This window comes from Podarcis vaucheri (assembly GCF_965113315.1).
Source record: "Podarcis vaucheri genome assembly, chromosome: 1".
In the NCBI taxonomy this organism is placed as follows: domain Eukaryota; kingdom Metazoa; phylum Chordata; class Lepidosauria; order Squamata; family Lacertidae; genus Podarcis; species Podarcis vaucheri.
The window spans coordinates 42,509,254-42,534,243 of record NC_138759.1 but is presented as its reverse complement, the minus strand read 5'-3'; the positions used below and the strand labels follow the sequence as shown (position 1 = coordinate 42,534,243).

General features: G+C 41.9%; 1 protein-coding gene and 1 pseudogene across 2 annotated transcripts in view; both read right to left on the bottom strand.

The window, feature by feature from the left end:
• RYR3 (ryanodine receptor 3) overlaps window positions 1-19,014 on the bottom strand; it is a 286,017-nt gene extending 267,003 nt beyond the window's left edge. The window contains exon 1 of the mRNA XM_082241418.1: window positions 18,791-19,014. Coding sequence (XP_082097544.1) covers window positions 18,791-18,841 — 51 coding nt within the window. The 5' untranslated portion in view covers window positions 18,842-19,014. The remainder of the gene's footprint in view (window positions 1-18,790) is intronic.
• LOC309535939 (splicing factor C9orf78 pseudogene) lies at window positions 7,722-17,527 on the bottom strand (annotated as a pseudogene). Its single transcript has 3 exons — window positions 17,436-17,527; window positions 8,483-8,676; window positions 7,722-8,254 (listed from the first exon to the last, which is right to left on the bottom strand). The product of its transcript is annotated as a splicing factor C9orf78 pseudogene (transcript).
• Window positions 19,015-24,990: the final 5,976 nt, after the last annotated feature.

The window sequence follows — 24,990 nt, the reverse complement described above, 5'->3', positions numbered from 1 at the left end:
TACACAAAATTCAGCTGTACAATACAAGCTACCATATTTTTCCCCCTATAGGATGCACTTTTTCCCCTCCAAAAATGAAGGGGAAAAGTGTGTGCGTCCTATGGGGCGGACGCAGGCTTTCACTGAAGCCTGGAGAGCGAGAGGGGTCGGTGCGCACCGACCCCTCTCGCTCTCCAGGCTTTCAGGAAGCTATCCGCAAGCCTTGGGAGCCTGCAGGAGTTCCCACAGGGCTCCCATGGCTTGCGCAGAGCTGCCTCTTTCCCGAAGCCCGGGCACGCTGAGCAGTCGCGCCCCAGGTTCGAGTAGCTCTGCACAAGCCACGGGAGCCCTCCCATGGCTTGCACAGAGCTGCCTCTTTCCCGAAGCCCGGGCGCGCTGAGCAGTCGCGCCCGGGCTTTGGGTAGCTCTGCACAAGCCACGGGAGCCCTCCCACGGCTTGCGGAGAGCAGCCTGTTCTGGGGGATGGGGTTGGGGGAAGCTTGGGCTTCCCCAGCCCCACGCCTGGGGGGGAAATAATTTTTTTCCCTTTATTTCCCCCCCAAAAAACTAGGTGCGTCCTATGGGCCGGTGCGCCCTATGAGGCAAAAAATACGGTACATATGTTACTATAGTGAACGCTTTACCAATCCTGTTCAAATAACATAGGACGCATGCTTCTAATCTAAGGGTTGAATCAAACACCATAAATGACAGACTGACCACTCACAATGATGCCTGCCCCACAGAGCCTTTCAATGGGAACGCAAAGGGTTTCTCACTTACCCAATAGGCCTACTCTGAGTCTCTTCCCAAGCCACAGTTGCTTTTTGGCTTTCAGCAACACATATACATAGGGAGGGAGTTGTTACATGTCACATGAGGGCTGTGTGGACAGGAATGAAGATTTATAGTAGTAGAATCTGGACCGGTTCCAAGCCCAGAATTTATTTGTGACCCAGGCTATTCTCAGACATTTTAAACATGCATAAGATGGCTTGGATCCATAGGCTACTTCAGTTGTGGAGGTGTGTTTGATCAAGCAGAATCTTGCTGGATGGAGGATGGAAGCTATTTTTGCCAATTCCCCCTATGGCCTCTATGCCATTTCCCATGTTGTTCTGAAGAGCCCCCAACTCTCTAAAGAGGATTTGGGGTTGGGTAAAGGGACCACAGGGGGAATCAGCAAAAATAACCTCATGCCCTTCTGTGAATGGGATGATCTTATGAACAAGACGCTCATGGGATCTCTGGTCCCAGCCCAAGAAATGTGCATGTGTGTAGGTGGCACTGCCTCTGACATGTGCTTACTCATTGTATTATCTTAAAAAAACCTTCAGTGTGTATTTGTGGTTGGCTCTTCTCAATGCATTCAAAAACAGGGCATCTGAATTCACGAAGAAGAGTCCTCTGTGCATACAGTTTTAATTGTCCACTTTACAACTGTATTTCCATCTTCTCAAATGCCAGGCTTGCACATCTTTATTAGATGCAATGTCATCATTACAATTTACTCTGCTTAGTAATACACCAGTCAAAGGATGATGGATGCAATCTGACTGCTGATCTTTGTTTGGTCCTCATTAAATTCCCCTGTGCCGGATCAAGAAATATGAAAATGGGATTCAAAAACAGTCATGGAAAGCCAAAGCCAATAAAACCTCTGGATCAAATAAGTGTATTAGTCAACAATACATTTGTTCCAAAAGTAACTGGCACCATTAAAATCAGGTAAGTGGGTGGGTTCTTATGCAGTGAGAAAAATGCTTGAAGTCGAGCTGGATTATGTTTCCATGGAGGCAAGACTCCCACAGGAAAAATTACAGCATTTTAAAGCACTTGTAGGGAGGCTCCTGGGCAGCCAAATAAATGAAACTATGCCAGTTGCAGGCTTTATTAGGTCACTTAAATTTTTACCTGCAAAGCTCAAGGGAGAAGGTTGCCCTTTTTTGCTGTTCTTTTAACAGCCCCCCCCCCAGGCAAAGCTCTGATTTATTATTGACTGGAAAGATAAGATTCCAGATCTGTAATGAATTTTTGTGTGTGTGAAATTCAAGCTTTATCTATACTAGAATAATCATCTCTTCTTGGCAACAGGTACAGTATAAACACTCCTAACATTGGTTTGTTTATCTCGGTATAAAAAGAACATACCCTCCAGCAGTTTTTCTATAGAATAACCTTGAAGGGAATGCCTCTAATAAGGATTTTCCTCTCTTGCTCCCTTGATGTTGCAGTGATAGTCAAGTTTGCAAAATGCAGCTGATCCTGATAAACCATTTAGATGACTAAAACTAACCTTTTGCTTAGATACATTTTATTTTTATTTTTATTTTTTTGGCTTACGAGACTAAACTGTGACTGCTCATTCCTCACTCTTGGCTTACAAAGCCATAGGGACAAGAATGTGGTCCAATAGCACACATGGTTTTAAGGAAGCTATCATGCAGCAGCTGCTTTAAATGGCAAAAAGTAATGTCCCCTCAAGAGCTAACACCCATCCCTGCCACTTCTGATCTGGTGTTAATGGACAGCTGGGCTACACTGCTGCTTCTGTGGCCAAGTACCAGCATTTTTTGTTTATCTGAATTGATGGGGAGATGGAAGAAGTGGTTATTTATTCTTTTCCTGGAGTCTTAATTCTGACTGGTTCCAGCTGACCCGTGACAGACCTTGGGGTCTCAGATTTCATCACTGCCCTGTGCAACGCCAAAATTCGGTGCACTCCACCCCCCACCTCTTGCACTTCATTCTAAATAATAGTTGTGTCACCCCCAAGACTCTGTAAGAACATACAACAATATGTGCAATTTGTTTTTTAAATGTTTCGGATATTGTATTCATAAATTACTGTGACATGCCCTGGGAGCCTAAGTTGAAGAGCAGGCAAATAAATAAAATTAATAACAATAATAATGAGAAGCAGAGCCCTGTTGGATCAGACCAAAGGCCCATCTAGTCCAGCCATCCTCTTTTCACAGGCCTTCCCTATGTCCAATGGGAAACCCACAAGCAGAACATAAGCACACCAGCACTCTCCTCACTTGTAAACCTCAGAAACGGATATTAAGAGGCATACTGGCTCCAACACTGGGGACAGTACATGGCCATCATGCCTAGTGGCCACTGACAACCTGATCCACCACTAATTTGTCCAATTCTCTTTCAAAATAATCCAAATTCCATAGTTAGCTCAGCAGCCAATGAACCATGTATAGGTCCATTCAGATTCCTTTTGCAGAGGGAGAATAGTCTGAAAAAGAAAAAATATCTTCTGGAGCTATATGAGTTGATGTGCTGTTCCAAAATGTTTAGATGTATGAACCACTATTGAGCGTCCAACATTTGTATTAAGACACCAGAAGCACAGGTTTCGTTGGTGTGGATTCATACCAATTTGAAGATCAGAGCAAAGTAGATACTAAAGTATGACTGTGTGCAAAAACTGTATTCATTTTCCTAGCAGTTTCTTGTCTCCTTCAAATCAGAGCCCTTTTTGCCATCAGATACATGTTTTGTGGCTGTGTAGAATATGCTCTGCCTTTCCCTAGTTACACTTTCCTTGTACCGAATTCTATTTAAATATTCTCTTTCAACATGTTTAATCAAATGTGTGTTCATTAACGTAGTTAAACTGTGTTGAATGTCATTGCTGGAAATGTACTCTCTTTCCAACAGTACTTTTCAAGCAAGCCGTTAGCTAGCCATAGGGATTAAGCAGCACACTTGGTATATTTCAAATGTTAAGGAATGAAGGACTTTTGAGGCATTAACATAAATGGCAAGGCTCTCTCATTTCATTACTGCTCCTTTGAATCCATTTTCATTCCTGTCATAGGCAGCATGAGGTCAACATCTACTTGTTTATTTGTACATAAGATCTGACTTGAAACACTTTGGTTTCTAAGAAAATGTCAGCTTTGAGTAGACAAAAATAGAAAAAAATGAGGCCATGGATCTTGTGGAAATGCTTTGTCATATCCTCTGATATGTAATTTGCAGCAGGTCTTAGCATCATTTTATTCTTCTGAATTGCTCTTATAATATTTAACTCCCAAGTTTCAGAATCATATTCTCTGCTGATTGCTGATGATATTAGGCAATCACTTTCTTTATATATGAGTATGAAACCATATTGCCTTAAATTAAAATACTGCAAGCTATTCTAAATATACCTCTGTGCCTGGTGACGTAATTTATTACCATTGAGGAGCAACAGTGACATGATATTGCAAGTCGAAAGACGACAAGCTACTGTGGCATCAATTATACAGGGCAAAAGGGAGGAGAGGATAGTGGGGCAATGGCCACAGATGGAAGGGCCACAGGTAGATTTGAGCAGTCAGTTGAAGATGTGAAAGTGACAGCAAGAGTTCTAAGCTATAGACTCAACAAAGCTAATAAATTACATGGGTGTCTACAAATAACCTATGACAAGGAGCCTTCCACAGCACCTTCAAAAGGTCTCTGGACCAGATTCAACCAAGCAGTTCTGCTAGTGAAAACCAGATGTGCTATTTCAGATGTGACAGTCATTTTGCATTATGCCACACGCACCTTGGCTGCCATGTTGTGACTGGCACCCATGGCACTTCCTCAAAACCCTAAATGTTCCCAAACGTTGGGAAACATCTGAACTATAGGAATGTGTGGAGACAATAATTGTACCATCCCTCCTCTTTCCCACATTTCTCCTTCTTCCCTTCCCTTCTGTTCATGATCTTAGTGGTTTGCAGCACAGCTTCATTGCTGGGTCAGACTCAGAAAAGAAAAAACTGTAGGATACCTGTTTGGTATTAGTGTTGCATTAAAGGGTAAAGGTAAAGGACCCCTGACAGTTAAGTCCAGTTGCAGACGACTCTGGGGTTGCGGTGCTCATCTCGCTTTACAGGCCAAGGGAGCAGGTATTTGTCCGCAGACAGTTTTTCCGGGTCATGTGGCCAGCATGACTAAGCCGCTTCTGGTGAAACCAGAGCAGCGCACGGAAACACCGTTTACCTTCCTGCCAGAGTGGTACATATTTATCTACTTGCACTTTTTGGTGTGCTTTCGAACTGCTACGTTGGCAGGAGCTGGGACGGAGCAACGGGAGCTCACCCCGTCGTGGGGATTCGAAACTGCCAACCTTCTGATCAGAAAGCCGAAGAGGCTCAGGCTTTTAGACCACAGCGCCACCCGCATCCCCGTTGCATTAGCACCCAAATTTACAAAGACTTTTGTGGCACTTTAAAGACTAACCAGTTTACTATTGCCAAAGCATTCATGGACTACACTCAACTTTATAAGATGCATGAAATTTTATCCTGGGTCACAGACACATATACACATGGCTAGGGAAGGGGGACTAGAAAAAGTTAAAGGTAAATAGAAGGTAGAAAAGTACAAATAGTGATTATTACATAAACAGTGGTAATTCACAAAACCAATTTTTATGACACAGACATCTTCGCATCGGTAGGCCAATTCACACATATAATGTGCTAAAAGTATCTTCGCCTTGGTTCACTCCACAAGCGATAGCATTGAAACTCTTAATATATTGCAGTTCAGCTGTTTCATAATCAGTTTAAATGGAGGTTTTTAAGGTGAGTTTGCCTCACCAACATGGGTTCCCAGAACTATTGTGCAATTATTACAGAGTCCTCTGTAAAATACATCTGTATGATGTTCGAAACAATTATTGTAACAATATTTGCCTTAGTCAAGGTCTTGGTTTACCTACATATGAACTACAAAAGATTCTCATTTCATAAGAGTGGCATTGTTTGCTTCAAGTGTCCCCACACCAATTGGTTCAGAACCAACTGTACTTTTGATCATTCCAAGCTACCCTTTATTTGCTTAACTTGGGATGGCAGCTGAAAATAAGAATATCCTAACCTATTAATTAATGCAAGACCAATTTACCCTTCCAGAGGAAAATTGAAAATTAAATCAATTTAATTACCAATCTTCCTGTGTAATGGCCATGAAAATCTACTGTAATATTTCTAGTGATGACTGCTTGGGTTAGTCCTGCTTCCTCAGCTAATCTTCATTGCACCAGATATTGAGGCATCTAAACTAGTAATGTTATAGGTACTTGTTGGGTCTGAGAGTTTCCCACAGATTTTTTAAATTTTATTTTCTAGATAGGATGCTGAAGATCATCATGCTAACTGGTTCTGCAGTATTCCTGGACTACGTGCAGAAGAGAATGATTTAACTTTCACGTAAACCAGTTTAAGCCTACTTTGAAGTTTCTGTTTTTGCCTACATTAAAGTTTTCTGTCTCGTGTACTTAGCTATAGTTTTTCAGGACGCTGACATTTCCCCCTGACAGCCTGAGAGAAAGCTGCTCTTCACTGAGGGAATTGACAGCATGGAATACATTATTGAACTTGCTGTCATATACTGACTAAAAAATGAAAATTGTTTTGGGAAATGGTCGGTTTAAAAGGGGTGGGCTTTGATATCTGCTTTCGTTAAGGTAATTCATTATAAAGGAATCAGCTTGTCTTAATTATAAATTAACACATTTATCTAAATATTAACATTGTAGCTGTTTGTTTTCAACTAACTAGAAGCAAAACTTCCAAAGTGATGGCCAAATACTCTACTAGCAGAATAAAGAGAGAAGGAAACAATGCTAAGTTTTATATTCATGAGCCCTCTACCCCTGTGGCCCAGATGTGAGGAGATCAGCATCTTTGGCAGTTCAGTTTTTAACTAAGTGTGGTTTATTGGTTCATCTAAACCTAAAACTTCATAAACGATGGTTTAAAGTTGGCTTGTGTAAGCCTGAGTTCATTCTGAGCTTTGATCTGTCTGATCTGCAACTGTTGGCTACTTGTGTATACTCTTCCTTTGTGATTTCCCTTTTCTTCCATGCCCAGTAGTTCCTCAAACTTTTTGAAATCAGCCTTCTTAAAGTACAGAATGCATGTCCGGCTACACTCAGCTTTCCCTTGTCTCTGTATCATGAAATCCAGGGGACATGATCACTTGCTCCCACATTCCAAGTACTTCCACTATGTCAATAAGTTTGTTCCTGTTGGTGAGAACCAGATCCAATATAGATCTGGTTATAGACCCTTGTTGCTTTTTCTACCTTCTGGGAAATGAAATTGTCAGTGAGGCAACTGAGGAACTTGTTGGACCTTACATTCTTGGCAGAGCTTGATTTCCCACAGATATCGGGGATAACTGAAGTCTCCTGTGACTATTATGACCATTTTTGAGTGTTTGGTATTCTGCTCAAGGAAGGCATCTTCCAGGTCTTCAGTCTGGCCTGGAGGTCTATAGCAGTAAACTCATTGTTGTTTTCCTCTTCATTCATTTTTACCCATATACTCTCAATCTGCCTTCCATGTTCCAGGCCACGAATCCCTTCACAAACGTACACATTATTTACATATAATGCTGCTCCCTTCCTGTTCATTCTACTCCTTTGGAATAAGTTGCACCCCTCTATTTCTATATTCCAGTCATAAGTCTCATCCCACCAGGTTTCAGTAATGCTATTAGGTCAAATTCATCTTGTGTGTTTCCCATACTCTGTACTTTGACTTAAGCTTTTTATCTGTATCATAGTCGCTCTGTGAATGTTGTGAAATATTTAATAAAAATTATACACAGCTTGATTTTCTTTTTTTAATCCCCTCTGAGTGGTTTACAAAAAGAGTTCCTGGTCACAAGGACAATTCTAAGTGAAACTTCCCCTTCTCAAATTTCCCTGTGCATTTGCTCTGAACATCTGAAGAGCTTCAGTACTGCCAGTTTATCTTCTTGAACTCATAGAGATAGTAATCAGTTGCTTTCTCATTTGGGGGTGTTTGCAGTTAGGTGAGGATCTCACAACTTCTGGCTTCTCAGTATCTCCCACCATCAGCTGACTGGCTTAGGGTTTCTCTTTGTTTCTCCATACCGGTGAATTCCACTTTCCAAGATAAAATCTGTTGTGCTGGACATAGTTGACAGGCATGTTCGTTGGGACATAGGAAGTTTCCCTATTTTTCTCTTTGTTCTGCTGCTCAGCCAGTAACCTCACTTTGGCCTTCTCAGTAAAGAAGATGTTTTTGATCTTGGCTTCAATTTTGAGCCTCTGATATGCTGCTCAGCATCTTATTGGACAGCACCTCTTCTGTCTTCTTGGCCAAAGAAACCCGGATGCTCTCAGGCAGCTTGTACAGACTGTGCTCTGCATTCTTCTGCTTTACTTCCTGCTCCTCATTTTCCACAATTCCCTTCCATTTCTTCAGCTTTATTTCAATGGAGTTTATCATATCAGCATACAGTGGTGCCTCGGGTTACATACACTTCAGGTTACAGACTCTGCTAACCCAGAAATAGTACCTCGGGTTAAGAACTTTGCTTCAGGCTGGGAACAGAAATTGTGTGGCGGTGGCGCGGCAGCAGTGGGAGGCCCCATTAGCTAAAGTGGTGCTTCAGGTTAAGAACAGTTTCAGGTTAAGAACAGACCTCCGGAACGAATTAAGTACATAACCAGAGGTACCACTGTATTCACCTCTCATGTTGGTCTCTGCAGAAAAAGGACTTACAAGGTTACAGTCCTCCTCTTCACTGATCTTGTGATTCTTTCAATTTCTTCATGTCCACCATTGCACCAGTCTTTATCTTAAAAGGGCATCTGCCAGGGTCATTTCTCTTTGTAGCTTCTTCCCCACAAGCCGAGTGGCAGAACTCACTCCATTAGACCTCCTGTAGTTTTAGCCAGACCTCCTTGGTGACCTGCTCATCCTCATCTTCCTCTTCAAAATCCCTCTGATGGAAAGCTTTCCCTCCTATGCTGGCTGTTTGCTGTAATAAACATTGATTGATTGTTTGATTGATTGATTGCTTTCCCTGCTAACATGTTCCTAGCTGCATTGGTGACAAATCTTCCGTGCCGTGCCGCTGGAGCACGATTTCTGTTCTCATCCTGAAGGAAAGTCCTTAACCTGAAGCACTATTTCTGGGTTAGCGGAGTCTGTAACCTGAAGCGTATGTAACCCGAGGTACCACTGTATACCATCAGACTAGCAGATATGCCTCTGTCATTATAAAGAAGTACCTTAAGCACCACCTTGGGCCAGAATTCTCAGCTACTACTGATGTAGAACTTTAGGTGCTGGAGGTACCAGAATCATTGAATCATAGAGGGTCATCTGGTCCAAGCTTCTGCAATGCATGAATACTGCAGTACTAATGGGGATATTTACACTAATATACAAACATTACTGATGAAGAGGCATTGAAACAAAGATGTAAATCACAGTAGTCTAACATGTTTCAAACAGGAGTTGTGTGGAAAACATGGGGAGGGATCACGCAGTCACTATCCCAGCAACAGAAATACCAAATTCATAGTAACTCACTGGATTAGAATATTAGATCTGAATCACACACGTATTTTACAGCACATTTTTACAGCACAATGGTTGTAGAATACAGCAGTTAAGAAACGTAGCAACGGAAGCAGCTCATAGCAAGGTTCCAACCATTTTAACTATGTGCTCACAAACCACCAAAAAGGGGACACCAAGAGCAGTAAGTAGCTCTGGAGAGAGCAAAAAGACTTTCTTCAAGTTGCCACCATACTGTTGAGTGTATGCATGAATCCAGCCATAGAGGTATGATGGAGTATCATTCTTAGCACTCAGCTTACTGAGCCAAAACTATATTCTGTACTACTATAGATAATATATTTGGTGCTACAGACCTTCAACATTACTTGTGCTGTATAACTGTCAACAAGTAGTTCAGTACAAGTTTTGCATGCGAAAGGACCCAGGTTCTCCAGGTAGAGCTGGGACAGTCTCATCCCTAAAACCCAGGAGAGCCTCTGCCAATCAATGCAGACAAAAGAGCCAAATGGGACAATGATCTGACTTAGTATTAGACAGCTTCCTCCTTTGCACCTAGCTAAGAATATTTGTTTGCATCTATGAAAACAGATACTGAGGCTTATCAGATGGCTTTAAAAGTCTGTTCCTTAGTGGAAGAAATTGACATTAATGAGATGTGTAGAACATATACCATTTAGTAATTGTCTTCATGTTTTTGTATACATTCCACTACACAGACTAAAGCACTACAGGCAATGAATTTAAGAAAGGTTGCTCAGTTCTTGGGGGTTGAAGTTATTTGGCCACAGGCATTTTTTATATCACCGCTCAAGGCATGATACTCTGTATTCCAGTCAAACAGTATTTGCATTGCCTTTTATTATCTATTTACTGCTATCTGGAACTGTTCCTCAATACAATATCCAGTTAAAATCAACATTATTTACAATCTGCTACCAACCAAACATTGTCTGAAAGTCTCAGTGCCAATGCTGGAATTCTGGTGTGTCAAATTTGTAAGAAAATTTAAATAAAGCCATCATTAGCATGATTTTATAGAATTATAAACCTATTTACAATTTATACATTTATAAAACTATTTCTATTTTAGGGCTAGTGATTTTGTAAAGTTTTCCAAAGGGCCATTTGGAGACAACTTTGCTTTTCACACAGCATGATTCACAAGTCAATTATATTTAACTGGGCTACTGTTGTGAAATGAAATGCCACGGGCTATTTTTGTAAAATATGATTTGAACAAAAAAAAAAAATCAGCAAAATGATTTCATAGCAACATAGCAACAGTTAACACAAACCTCTCTGAATTCATAACCAAAGGATGATAACACCTCTATTAAGAACAATTTATGATGAAATGTTTTCTCAAAACATTTCTCTCCAGTGAATGACAGAAATTGCTAGGAATCATTGAACACTTCCCCTAAAACAAAAACAATTGAACATTATTCTGAAGCTCAGCTTTAAGAAATTACGTTTTTATTGAAATTCATGAGAGACTTGTTTTCCATAAGGAAACTAATGCAGGTCTAACTTTCAGTACCTAGGATACTTTCAGTGCCTAAATTGCTGCAGAAGCGTTTAACTATCTTGCAAGTCACTTCATCCTGCAAAGAAATCTAGAAACTGTAGCTTTGTGGGTTGGGTCTTCCTAACTACTCTCAACACCATTAACAAACTACAGTTCCCAGGATTCTTTGGGGGAAGCCATGACTTTTAAAGTGGCATAAGAGTGCTTTAAATATATGGTGTGGCTATGACCTCAGAAAATGATGGCTCAGTGAGCAATGAGAGTATTTACTGGTTTATGGATAATGAATACTGACTTCACAAAGAAGCCAAAACCAGATGCACAAACCTTCATAGGAATCCAAACTCTTCATCCTTGGAACATGTGTAATTAGTGCAGTAAATAATGTGACGATGCAGAAAGACTATTGGTAAAAGATGGCACAAGGTATCCTACCTTCTAACAACAGAATGGTGGATCTGTTCCTTTGCTACAAAAATATATGAGCCCAGCCAACCGATCCGTATCTGCAAGGTGGCATTTGAACGTCCTTGATATAAATTCACTTCTAGACATAAGAGCGCAGGATAAAAAGCTTGGGCTACACAATAACAGCTTTTCTCCAATCTTTTCAAAGAAGTTTGGCTGTGATGAGACAGTTGGAAACACCGATAAAATTTAGGAAGGGAGTAAGCATGTGAAAGGATACCTAGCAATGTGAAACACTAGCTGACAACCACCCATGGTTTTCGGAACATCAAGGTTATAGCATGATCTCTCACTGACTATCAGCACATTACTGTGCACATTCAACATTGCCCACTTTCTCAAGAGAATCTAAGTCACAGATCTTAGAAATGGAAAATTGCAGAAGCTAGATAACATGGCACTGCAAAGCCAGACACAATCAGTATGCTGGTTGCTACACAACAGATATTTCTGAGATGATACTCAGTAGATTACATTGTTTACAGACATTAACTGACAAACAGCATAGGCATACGTTCTATGCAAGTCCATATCTCCCAGGGCTAATGAGGGATGCAAGACAGAAGCCGAGACAGTCCTGGTATGTCTGCTAGTGTTTGAGGTCAGGTGTGACTGACACTGTAGCCAGAAAGTTCCTTATTTTGGAGCTAACCTATAGTTGACTGCTTGCTCTTTGCTCTTGATGTAATGCAATGGCTGCCTTTGGATATGGTGATAACACTATGGTTTAGTATAACGAGAACAAGCCCAGCCTTGGATTTGTGCACTCCCCTCCTCCCCTCCCTTCCTCTAGCATGGCTACAAAGAGAAGATTGGGAGCATCCACTTCTGTTTTAGGTTGATTTCAGTTTAATATGCCATCTGAACTCTAAACTGCAATTAGCCTTAATTATGGTGGCACTGTGGGGTAAACCACAGAGCCTAGGACTTGCCAATCAGAAGGTCGTTGGTTTGAATCCCCGTGACATGGTGAGCTCCCGTTGCTCGGTCCCTGCTCCTGCCAACCTAGCAGTTCGAAAGCACATCAAAGTGCAAGTAGATAAATAGGTACCGCTCCAGTGGGAATGTAAATGGTGTTTCCGTGCGCTGCTCTGGTTCACCAGAAGCAGCTTAGTCATGCTGGCCACATGACCCGGAAGCTGTACACCGGCTCCCTCGGCCAATAAAACGAGATGAGCGCCGCAACCCCAGAGTTGGCCACGACTGGACCTAATAGTCAGGGATCCCTTTACTTTACCTTTATGGTAAGTAAAAACAAGCAAGCTATGGTGTGAAGTTGCCTTGTCTCCACTTACCATAGTTAAGATTAACTGTGTTTAGCCCCAGTGCAGGTGTGGCAAGCTGCAGTTAACAAAAAAACAGAAGCTAAAACTTCCAATCTCCTCCTTATGGCTCCATCAGAGGAGGTTAAGTGTGTTCTGGTTTGCAAATCCTGTGCTTCCCATGTTTCCCTACCCTTGAACTCATGAAAACTGAAAGAAGAAACCATAGCATTTTCCTAAATACTGATATTTCCCACCCAAGTTTGGTTGTGTTGCTCTTTACAGAGATAAGTACCGGTACTCGTAGCATACCTCTGAAGTACATATAGAATTCCCTCTTCGTTGTGCTAGTTCCAGAAACCTATGCAGCACTCATCTCCCTACAAAAGACTGCCTTCAGAGTAGTAGGCTATAAATTTTCTGGGTGTGTGTGTCCTAAATCTTGTTTCAAAGGAGGGGGTTGCTAAGGTGGTCTACAGTGCAAAAGTGAAATGTGTCATTACCCCCAATGGAAGCCACAATTTGCCTCCTGGGTGCTGACAATTGACGCTATTGCGTTTCCTACTACCCTGAGCTGGAACTACCCTTCCTAACTGAGCGACAAGATATAAAATAAGGGAAGAGCTTGCAAACTTCTCACCTTCAAAACTAATGAAGATGCAACAGAATTGCTCTTTACCCCCCACTACCCTATTGCTGCTATTTGGGGGTTTGGGCTTATTTATAAAACACATGCATTATAGGTATGGGGGCTTTTTTTTGCTGACCCCCACTTTCCTGTCGTTTGCATGTGTTAACAGAAGGGCTGCTTTGGAAATCCCTATGCCACCCTGTGTAGGTCTGTTTCCTTGCTGCTGCGTTTCTGTGTGTATTCTTTTTCTTTGCTGAACTACTGCATCTGTAAAGGGCAAGGCTTTTCAGATGCTTCCTTGATTTGTAGCTCTACTTTCCCCAGCCTTCCACCCTCATCCTGGTAGGTTTATCCTCTCTATTTAAACTGATGAAGTTCTATCTGTACAAATGATGCTTGCAACACGTCTGGGAAAGCCAAGTACAATGTGAACCACTGGCAGAAGAGAGGGCTGAACACGCCATCTCTCTTTGCAGGAAGAAGGGTCATAATTCCATAATCACTTGCTGTATGTTTTTCTGCTCATGCAAACTTTTCAGACTGCAGCAGTCACAATTCACACCACCAAATGGTAAGTTTCCTAAAAGGTTATTGGGATTTCAAAACTGAAATCTTTCTCCAACCATGGCCAATGAGATGCCCCTGGGAAGATAATAAGTAGGACAAAATTGACAATATCTATCCTCTCTGCTTCATCCCCAATGAAATTAGCGATGTACCGTCTCTAAATATGGGAAATTGGGCTTCAAGTTTTCACTACAAATTAGACTTCCATCTGACCATTTATAAAACCAGATTCCATCACAGTTCATTGCCTTACTGTGGCAATTCTATAGGATTGCCAAACATTTATCTTAAACATGCTTCCCATCACGTAATCCTGAGTTGTTGTAACTCGAAAACAACAGAATTTCACCCCAGTTCTAGTGACTATTTACACAAGCCACATGCTCTTATTTATCTTGACCATGTCCCTCCTTCTTTCCTGTGCAAGACCCATATGTTTAACAGCAACATAATGAACAGAAAATTAGCAGGCGATGTTTTTCAAAGCAGTGCATCTGCATGCTGGAAAAAGCTTTGCCTGCCGAACTTTTGCTTGTTGTTATAGACATGGAAACCAGGTCGGCAGGGGGTGGGGAGAGATGCCAGCCTCACACACACATACACCTTTCTTCCATGCTAAATGTATTTACAGCCTATCTGTAATTCATACGCTGGGCAAAAGTGAAGAATGTAAAGTCCTTCAGTTACAATATAGCCCTGCAAGGATTATATATTGGGCACCGAAGATTATACACCTAACATGATTAATACAAGCTATATTTCCTATTGGAAATACTATTTTGTCATATTTCACATTAATTTTGATTGCACTTGTTTTGACTTTGTTTCCTGAATAAATCCTATTATAAGATAATTGTGCCGCATTGCTTTGTTTTTGTTTTTATTGTGCTACATACATGCTCTGTGATCCGTGTAACTATTTCATATTTTGAAGAGGCACAGAAAAGACTGTGTGTTAAATTAAAAAGGCCAAAAGCAATAAGAGTTTTGACAGATATACGATCCTAAACCCAACAGTCCGGGAGCAACCCATAATTCTCCAGCCCCTGCACTATAGCAAGCGATACCTTATTTGTGCAGCTTCTGCTATTTAGTCATGAACATTCTGGAATTTCCCAATAGTTTCCTTAAAATCACAGTGGTCAAAGGCAGAAGTGAGCACAGAGACCCAATTGCCGCTCTAACTGTAAGCATACTAACCGTAATCTAGCAAATACAGCCCTGCATATACATGGTCAGCAGCGGCCCGCTTAGGGTGTTGCATCTGAAACCAAGGGAGTGTGAGATAGCTCTTATACCGAAGTAAATTTCACTAAAATAAATCAGAATTCTTCAACATACATTCAAGATGTAAGCCTTAGAGAGGCATGTAAACAATAACTGCTCAGTGCACAGGACTTAGCTCCAGAACTTGTTTTGAGAAAATATGTTGTTCCTTTAAAAAAAACTCCAAACTTCATAGTAAGGCAATATTTTAATTAGGCCAAATAAAATGCCATAAATGGCGAACAGATTTCTGAGCTTTCTGAAACCCTTCATTCATCATTCTAGATGTTCAGCAAATTCTAGAGAGGAACTGGGAGGGGAACCTGGCTTGCTGTTAAAGTCTGCATTGGTCTCAGTTTTCCAACAGTTTTGTGTATCTGTCACCAGGTTTAAGCAAACCACCCACAATTCTTGAGTGTAACAATTTAAAGACTCAGCTACAAACCAGTTTCAAGCTAGTCTTTGCCATAAATTCCTTTAGTTGTCTTAAGAAGCTGTTACCTCTCAGCCTCAATGCCCCACCTGCAATAGGATAATATTATTGACCTACATTGCAGGGTTACTTGTAAGTATTACTGACACAAAGCACTTTGAACACTCTGAAGTGCTATATAAATTATTGCTATTATGGTTTCCGGTGTCAGAGCCCCAAACTTTCACAATTAAGAGACCGCCTTGATACTCAGAAGCTCACATATTTGGGATGAGAGATAAGGACTTTCAGGGCAAAGGAACGGCAGACTTGACCATGCAAGCAACACAAACATGGGTGTCAGTGAAATCTAAAAGGTAAATACCAGAATCTCTTGCAATGCCATAATGTAGAAGTGTGCAGAAGGCAGACAGTATTCAGGACAGACTAGTGACAAATTTCTAGCAGATTATCCAGTGTACATTGGCAAATAACATTGGAATAGATTGATCTTGATCAGATCCAGGAAGGCACTGTTGATGTCCTTGAGCAAAAGGACTCAGAGGCACGTAACACAGATGACCCATTAAGGTATAACTAAACTTTTTCATGTGACTGTTAAGTGACAATCTTCCATTCTAATTTAAAACATCTATAGTGGACTGCAGGTACTTTTAGTTTTTGCAGCCTTTAAAAAAAATTTTTTTTAAAGAAAGACAGACTATGCTGCAACGTATCCTAAGCTAGCATAGGACAGAAGAAGTGCTATCCACCAGGCCAGCTTGAATCCTGGAATTTTTATTTCATAAACTAAGCCATGTTAGTGAATTGTCTAACATAACCAGCAAGTTTATGTGGATCAAACATTCCACAATTCCTTTCCTGTGTAAACAGGTTTTGTTGGCACTATAACAGCCCAGGAAGCACCACATCTGAATCCTTAATAAGTGTAACCAAGTCCTAGCTAGACACTTGCGTGTCTACAAAAAGAAAAAACCTCCTGAATTCTAAAACATACCATTCTAATGCAAGCTAGGAAGCTTTGGAAAAAGAGAATTTAAGTACCACTGTACTGGCCACTAAAATGCAACCACTTCAAAGCAGAAGGCAGATGCTTTAAAAAATGATTCACAAAAATTTAGGAGTGCAACGCTGGGAGGAAAGGAATCAGATTTTCTTTCTTGACTTCATTTACATGGATTTTGCTTTGGAAAATGGACTTGCTCATATAAAAGCAAGGGACTAAATTGCAAGTGTTTCACATTTTCTGAATGGCATACTCTGGGAAATTTTATTATTTTTTACAGTTCCATCTCTTTATAAGAACACTGAACTCTGCCTTCTGTCACTTTGTAATATATGCGATCACATCTGCCAGCCCAAAACTAAGGTTACGCCGCATGTGAGAAACTATTTTTGAAAACACACAACTGCTCAAGGAATCCTCCCTACAAATAAATTTAAGACCGAGGGTTTGTGTTGGTAGAGTCTAACAGACAACACAATAACTCAGCAGCAAAAGTGCTTTCATATTGCACGCATGCCTTAGTATACTGCTCATGTACCAAAGTGTGTAATTAATCTTTAGTATTTATGGCCACAATCAAAGTAGTATGCAAGAAATAAATAACACTCCTCCCTAGGGAATGTAGAATTCGGGGGAAGGTTTAGTAGCTGATACCTCTGTCTGTATGGGAAGTTGTCTAGAAAAGTGAAGAAACCTGCATTTTGTGCTTTATGATGAGCACGCCGGGGGGTGGGGAGCGAATAATACCGTCAAATAAAAACAGTAACCTATCTCTATGCACTATTCTGTGATGCCAAGAAGCCTCCTTAAAAAAAAATCATTGTATGTTTACACCATATCCTAAATCATAAACACTAAATTCAGTGAAAGATAGAGTTTCTGTCCCTTTGAGGAAGGAACACAGGTTGCAGTCTCATCAGAAGTCTCCTCATGTAGGAAAAGATGAGATACCTTATTTGTCTAGGAAGAGGAGAAAGCTTTTCACCTTGCTGTTCAGTGAGGATATGAAGCAAAAGCGCCTTAGACAGCCATTTGGGTGTCATGTCAAAGACATGCCTGGAAGGTGCAAAGCTAATGCTATTGCGGGGGGGAAACATCTATTGTTCAAAATATACATTTAGGGGCTTCATTGTGTGGATATGCAGTTGTCCCATAACATAAGCAGCAGAAGATGTAATGGAATAAAATTAGTCTTCCCTGTAATTACATCTTCCATCATGAGGTTTTCAGAAGGAAGGAAGTGTCAATGACACTTTGACACAACTAGCATTTTTCAGGAGCTGCAAAAGACACCTTTTCTCATATTCCCCATGCTCTGCGCCCCTGCCCAACTGGCAACAGCTTACCCATTTTGGAAATCCACCTTTTAAAAAAAGTTGCACTAGAAACTGCGGAGAGTCTGTTGCTGGCACAGTTTTTTGCAAGGAAGCAGAGAAATGGTGAAAGGGCGACAGGAACTAAATGTATTTTGAAGGGCCGCTCCTCAAGCAACTCCAACCCGCATCAACATACAGAATTACTCAATGAAAGGATGTCCCACACCTCAGACCAATTAATGTGTGAATCAGAGTCACTTCAAAAACAGAAAAGATCACCCCTCCGAAACCTTATGGAAGAATGTTGTGAAAGCTCTTTATGGAGCATTTATGAGAGGGGCAAGTTATTATTTCACTGGTTGACACCCCTGGCTAGAGGAAGCGCTACATCCATTTAAACTAAACCTCTGTTTGAAGCACAGAAAAATATTTCAGGTTTACCTCTGAAGCACATCCATTCATGCAAACACTGTATGTCTGTGTATTTGCTATAAAGGGGAGGAAGGATTGCAGAGGTCTCAGAGACCCCTCATCGGGGTTTGCTTGCGATTTTGATCCTCTATTCCCCGCAAAGCTTCTTTTAATTGTCACTGAGGAGTAACCTAGAGAGAAGTTTCAGAGGTCAGGTATCTGGCATGCAGCATTAAGAAACCCAATCACAAAGTTAACAAGGATGCTTCAGACACAGGGAATCACCAGAGCAAACAACTCCCTTTCGGTACCAAACTCGGACGGAGATGGCTAATAAGCAGCTTTAAAGGGAGATGGCACTGAGAATGTCCAATGCTTGTCTGGTACAGCCTGTACGTATCCTTGCATTATTTCCCGTTCTCCCAAACATTCGTTCCTGGGTAACCAAGCACAAGCAGAGAGAGGGAGAAAGACAGAGGGGGGAAATGTTATTCTGTAATGAAATACAAGCAGGCACAGTCAAGGAGACAAAGAAAAAGAACCCGGTTCCTGACCTAGAAAAAAACAACAGATACTTACAGTTCGTAGGAACTGTATTTCATCTTCCCCTGCTTCGCCCCCTTCAGCCATGGCTCTGGAGGAAGCAGCTCTGCTCAGCCTCTGATTGCCTACACTGGTAGCAGCTCGCTGGACTCAGCACAGCTCCTTTTCCCTATCTGTATTAGCATATAGCTAATCCATAGCCATATAGGGAGCCCAGCTAACTCCACTGCACTGCAGACTGTCAGTCAACCCCCTCACTGCCAGAACCAACGGAGCCGTCTTCCCAATTCCACAGCAAGCTAACCGCCCCCCCCTTTCTAGACTATCCCCCCCTCTCCAGGGAGAAACCTATTGTGAAAGCAATGCGGGAAGCACTGCATGCATCATTAAGGGTCTCCCCCCACCCCCTTGAAATTATCTCTCAACAGCACTGTAATAGGGAAATTAATGAAAGCAACACGCTCGCTCCCATTTTGCCAGATTAGTATCTTCACTTTTTTCTCTCTCTGTTTAATTTAAGGAAAGTATCACAATCAGCAGCTCTTCCCCTATCGATGAGCGTTTCAAAGGATGGGAATAATGACTTTCGGCAACGCAGGGTGATGGTTTTAACAGCCCGTTTTAAGCATGTGAAAATTATTTACTGCCTTTCTGCATAAGCAGCAGCAATTCTTGTTGGCACTGACTGTGTGAAGGAACTATGGGTACTTGTTAATTATGCTGCCATTTCCCAGAAGCAGCCACACACTGAGCTCAGGAAAAAGTTTTCACCTGAAACATGGTAAAATGTAAGCAGAACATGATCATTCTATTTTGGATCCTCAGTACTTGTGCAAATAATGAGCATTTCACACAGGCACCAGCTTGGATCCCCGAGTCGCATCCTCAGGCATGGTTACTAGGAAGAAACTTCACCTCAAATCAAGGCTAATTACTCCTCAGAAAATCTGATTCAGCTCAGACTGTAAGTCACTATCTCCTCCTCCCCAGAGTCCTAGTCCAATATTTTAAGTAAACAATGCTGGTAGCGTGTGTTTTTTTAAGTGCACCAGAGACATTCTTATCTTGGTGGCTACCACACACCAAGTCCTTGAACTGCTGAGGCACTATTTGTCAGGAAGTTCTCTGCGTAGCCACTTGTCCCTACAGAATGCTTGGGAACAACACAGCAAATTCTGTACCACATTCAGAAGCATGGTAAAACTTCAGCACAGACTGGTCCTTAGGGACTGGGACAGATTACAATTTAAGCACCTCCAGCAACTCAATAAATTGAAATGTTCCCCCACGCACCTAAGGACGAGACAGGCTATAAATATAAATTAATTGATTACATATCTGCCTCTTTGAGAACCATCTTGCAGAACTGGAAACGGAGCCATGCAGAGTTAAAGAAAAATTGCCCGCCAGAAAATCACTGAAAATAGAAAACCCGACAATTAAGTCTTATGGGTTTCCTTAAGAATTACATTGAGATAAAGGAATCAGGGGAAATGTAGCCAAGAATGTGACTGAGCATTCTGTTTTGGGTCAAGAGTTTGGATCCTACTAAGCCAATCTCATGCCAACTTCACGGGTTACCAAGTTGTTTCTGGGCCAAAATCAAGTGCTGGATTTGACCCTAAGTGGTTTGAGGCCTGAACCCTCTTCATGCATTCCTTAACATATACCCTAAACACATGGAAGGGGCAAGAATGCGCCCACTGCCTGCCCTGATGCCACTGACCTAACTGGCAGAGGAATACCCATGTGTGTGACTGAAGTGATCTGGCCAAATGCAACGTTGTGTTCCCATACTGCTGTGTGCACATAGGTGTCCCTTTGAAGGTGTCCCACACAATGTACAGACAATGGATGGGCCAGTGGGATGAATGTCACTGGGGCGGAGCCAGTGGACATTGCCCTGCCCCCTCCACACATACACAGTCCCATGAAAGGATTGTGTGAAGGGTATCTCTTGAACTTCTTCAATGTACTTTGATTTTGTTTTATTGTTATGATGCTTTGGTTTTAAAGGATTTTGTACATCACACAGATATGTATTTATATATGATTCTGTGGCACAGGTATTAATAAACTTTTAAAGTAGCAGCCTGAGCTAAGTCCTCAGGCTGGAACACCGATCAGCGCTAAGCCCGCACTTTCCACTGATGTCAGCAGCAACGAGAACAGACACCAGGAAAATACTCTTCAATAAAACCCTTCTTGTATTTTGCCACCTTCTCTTCTTTTTCCCCCAATCACAGTTGAAAACGCTAGTACTAAAGCAGGACAAATATCACACTTTATGGGTCAGGGAGTGTAATTCTTTGTGAATTGAACAGAGGTGAGCTGAAGAAAAAAGAGGAACATTGCCCAAAGGAAATATCTGGATTAAAGCAGTATGTTCTCCACACACACACACACACACAACCAGCAAGAGGCAGCAGCAGGTGGGAAGGCTGGTGTATTGCACACTCCCATCTGTAGCTTTACACTGATTACAAAGCTTGGCACATGCCGACAGGAATTTTTCCAGTGCTGTGCCAGGATTTTCTGTGAGATTTATGTCACCCTCATGCCGGGGGCGGGGGGACCCAAAACGTAAGTTTATGACTTGCGGTTGATATTTTGAAGGAATTGTGTTTGTGTGTGTTTATAATTCAACAAGAAAATTGTCTCTGACATTTTCCAATATTGAAACAAAAAAATTGCTTTGAGGAGATTTACAATGAAATCCTAGGTGTCCATGTATGTTCAAACCGGTTCCTCCCAGGAAAGCATGCACAGAACTGGAACCATAGTACAATCCTGCACATACTTCTTCATAAATATGGCTTAGTTGTGTTCAGTTGGCCTTACTTCCTAGTAAATATACTTAGGACTTGAGCCTACAATTCTATGATTCTATTAGTATAAGTGTTATCAATACATATACAGTGGTACCTCGGGTTACAGACGCTTCAGGTTACATACGCATCAGGTTACAGACTCCGCTAACCCAGAAATATTACCTCAGGTTAAGAACTTTGCTTCAGGATGAGAACAGAAATCATGCTCCAGCGGCACAGCGGCAGCAGGAGGCCCCATTAGCTAAAGTGGTCCTTCAGGTTAAGAACATTTTCAGGTTAAGAACGGACCTCTGGAACGAATTACGTTCTTAACCCAAGGTACCACTGTAGTGTCATTGAGTTGGAAGGAACCAGAAAAGTCTCCTAGCCCAACTCGCTGCCAAAGCAGGAATTCCGGAATTACATCCATATTGTTTGTTTTATTATCTCATTTTTATGCCACTCTTCACAAGCAGTTCCTCTAAAGATATAAAGCAGACATAACTAAACCCAACCTATCAAAAGCATGAAAACAGCACTAAGAACATTCTCCTAACAGACTGCTCACTAAATCATACTTTGGGCCTCATAGGACCCAAAGGCCCAAGTGAAAGGGGGTGGGACCACAGGGATGGTCTCCTCCACAGATCTTAGCTGACAGATTGGTACAACTACATACGTATGTGCTCTCATGCTATTGCTTTCAATCTGACAGACAGGCACACGCAGAGAGGAAAATATGTTGACTGGCAGACTGCAGCCCAATTCCAACTGTGCTTAGAACTGCAGTCTTTAAATGCAAATATCATGTTTGTTCACATGCGCATTCTTGATCCAAAGAACATGCTTCCAGGAAATCGCTGGTTTAAATTAAATGGCTTTTCGTTCAAACTGCACATAAGAATTGCACAATGTCTCTCTAAACATGTTACCTCTTTTCAGTTTGTTATATCTCTAGCACTTCAGTCCCAAACACCCTAAGTTGAATGTACTATAAAATGTAATGGGATAAGACTTCACAACTGTGTGTGTGTGTTTAGGGTTGATGTGTTCCCTTGGCCTAGCAATTAAAGCTGGTGCCACACGGAGAACTAACCATAGTAAAGTGCTGACTAATCCCAGTTTACAGTAATCATGTTTTATTTATTTGCTACTCACGGCCTTCCTGGTTTTAGTTTGCATGATGTTCTCTACTCAGTACTGTATGTGTTATTTTGGGAAACAATTTCTTGCCCCAATAAACAAAATATTTCGGTTTGTTTTCATACATCTTAACACTGATAAGTGAGTGACCATCTCACATTACTGTACAGTGATACCTCAGGTTACATACACTTCAGGTTACAGACTCCGCTAACCCAGAAATAGTGCTTCAGGTTAAGAACTTTGCTTCAGGATAAGAACAGAAATCGGGCTCCGGCGGCGCGGCGGCAGCAGGAGGCCCCATTAGCTAAAGTGGTGCTTCAGGTTAAGAACAATTTCAGGTTAAGAACGGACCTCCGGAACGAATTAAGTACTTAACCCGAGGTACCACTGTACTTGTATCCCTTAGAGCTGTGTTCCAGTTCATATGATGGCTATAAGATAGAGAGCTCTTTTGGTGCAGTATACAGGTTCTCTTCATGAAGCTGAGACTCCAATACTTTGGCCACCTCATGAGAAGAGAAGACTCCCTGGAAAAGACCCTGATGTTGGGAAAGATGGAGGGCACAAGGAGAAGGGGATGACAAAGGACGAGATGGTTGGACAGTGTTCTTGAAGTGACAAACATGAGTCTGACCAAGCTGCGGGAGGCAGTGGAAGACAGGGGTGCCTGGCGTGCTCTGGTCCATGGGGTCACGAAGAGTCGGACACGACTAAACAACAACAACAGGTTCTCTGAAATTGAGGTGCTCTCTACATGCAGGAGCCATGGACAGAGCAGCAGCTCCTATGCATTGGTAGCCAGCCCCACCCCCAAGGAGTGTTACCTTGGGGAATTTATTAATATGGAGCCTGAGCGAGAACAACAGTTGGGATCCCCCAACTTTGCTTGGGTACCTGTGTAAATATGGATTGTTGCTGTTGTTGTTCTCATCATTATCATCATTATTTTGCACCCCTCTGGCATGGAGCCCTGTGCGGGGGAACAGCTCACACCGCCCTAAATCCGACACTGGTTGGCACCTCCAATGGTGGCAATGCTCCCAGATTTCACACACAGACACACACCCCTTAACACCCCTGAAATCACCAGAATGGCCTTTCTATGGAAAAAAGCATCAGAGGAGGGAGGCATGTTAAGTGAGCCCTGAGACCATAATTTACTATTAATATAGTGCTATATTCCCCATAAGAAATCCAGTGTCCCCCCCCCCACCATTAGCAATATCCTAACTATGTTTCAGTTGGCCTTAATATCTAAAAAGTTTGCTTAGCGTTGCGACAGTCAATCAGAGAAAAATTACAAGGACTGTGACCCCCAAGTGGCATTTTCCACCATTGCCCCTCCACTCTAGAATGCATTTCCTTCTGCCACATATATGAAGCATCATCCATATCATTACATTTTAGTTTTTAAATACAGTGGTACCTCGGGTTACAAACACCTCGGGGTACAAACACTTTGGGTTACAGACTCTGCTAACCCGGAAGTAGTACCTCAGGTTAAGAACTTTACCTCAGGATGAGAACAGAAATTGTGTGGCAGCAGTGCTGCAGCAACAGGAGGCCCTATTAGCTAAAGTGGTACCTCAGGTTAAGAACGGTTTCAGGTTAAGAACAGACCTCTGGAACGAATTAAGTTTGTAACCAGAGGTACCACTGTATTTTTTTTCATTTGTATCTATTTTATGATACTGCTTTATTGGAGCTTTTGTTGTGCTTTTGTATGCCGCTTACAGATTTTTAAACATTACGGGGTTTAGAAAGACTTTTAAGTTAATAAATAAGTGTGCCAAACTATGGCTGACTAAGAAGAAGCAAACAGGTCAAATTGCACCGGCCTTGTTCCTCCCTTTGTCACGCTGTGAGGAAATAAGCCAGAGCATCGGCTTAGCGTTATCAGGAACCTACCTACCTGGCCTACCTAGCAGTTCAAAAGCACACCAGTGCAAGTAGATAAATAGGTACCGCTGTGGTGGGAAGGTAAACAGCATTTCCGTGTGCTCTGGTATCTGTCACGGTGTCCTGTTACACCAGAAGCGGTTTAATCATGCTGGCCAAATGACCGGAAAGCTGTCTGTGGACAAACACCAGCTCTCTCGACCTGAAAGTGAGATGAGTGCCACAACCCCATAGTCGCCTTTGACTGGACTTAACTGTCCAGGGGTCTTTTACCTTTGCCTTTTTATCAAGAACCAACACCAATGTTTTGTTTCTCTCAAAGGAAACCCCAAGGTTTGTCCTTGGCTTCCTTTAGTGATTTGTTTGGGGGGAAACAAATCA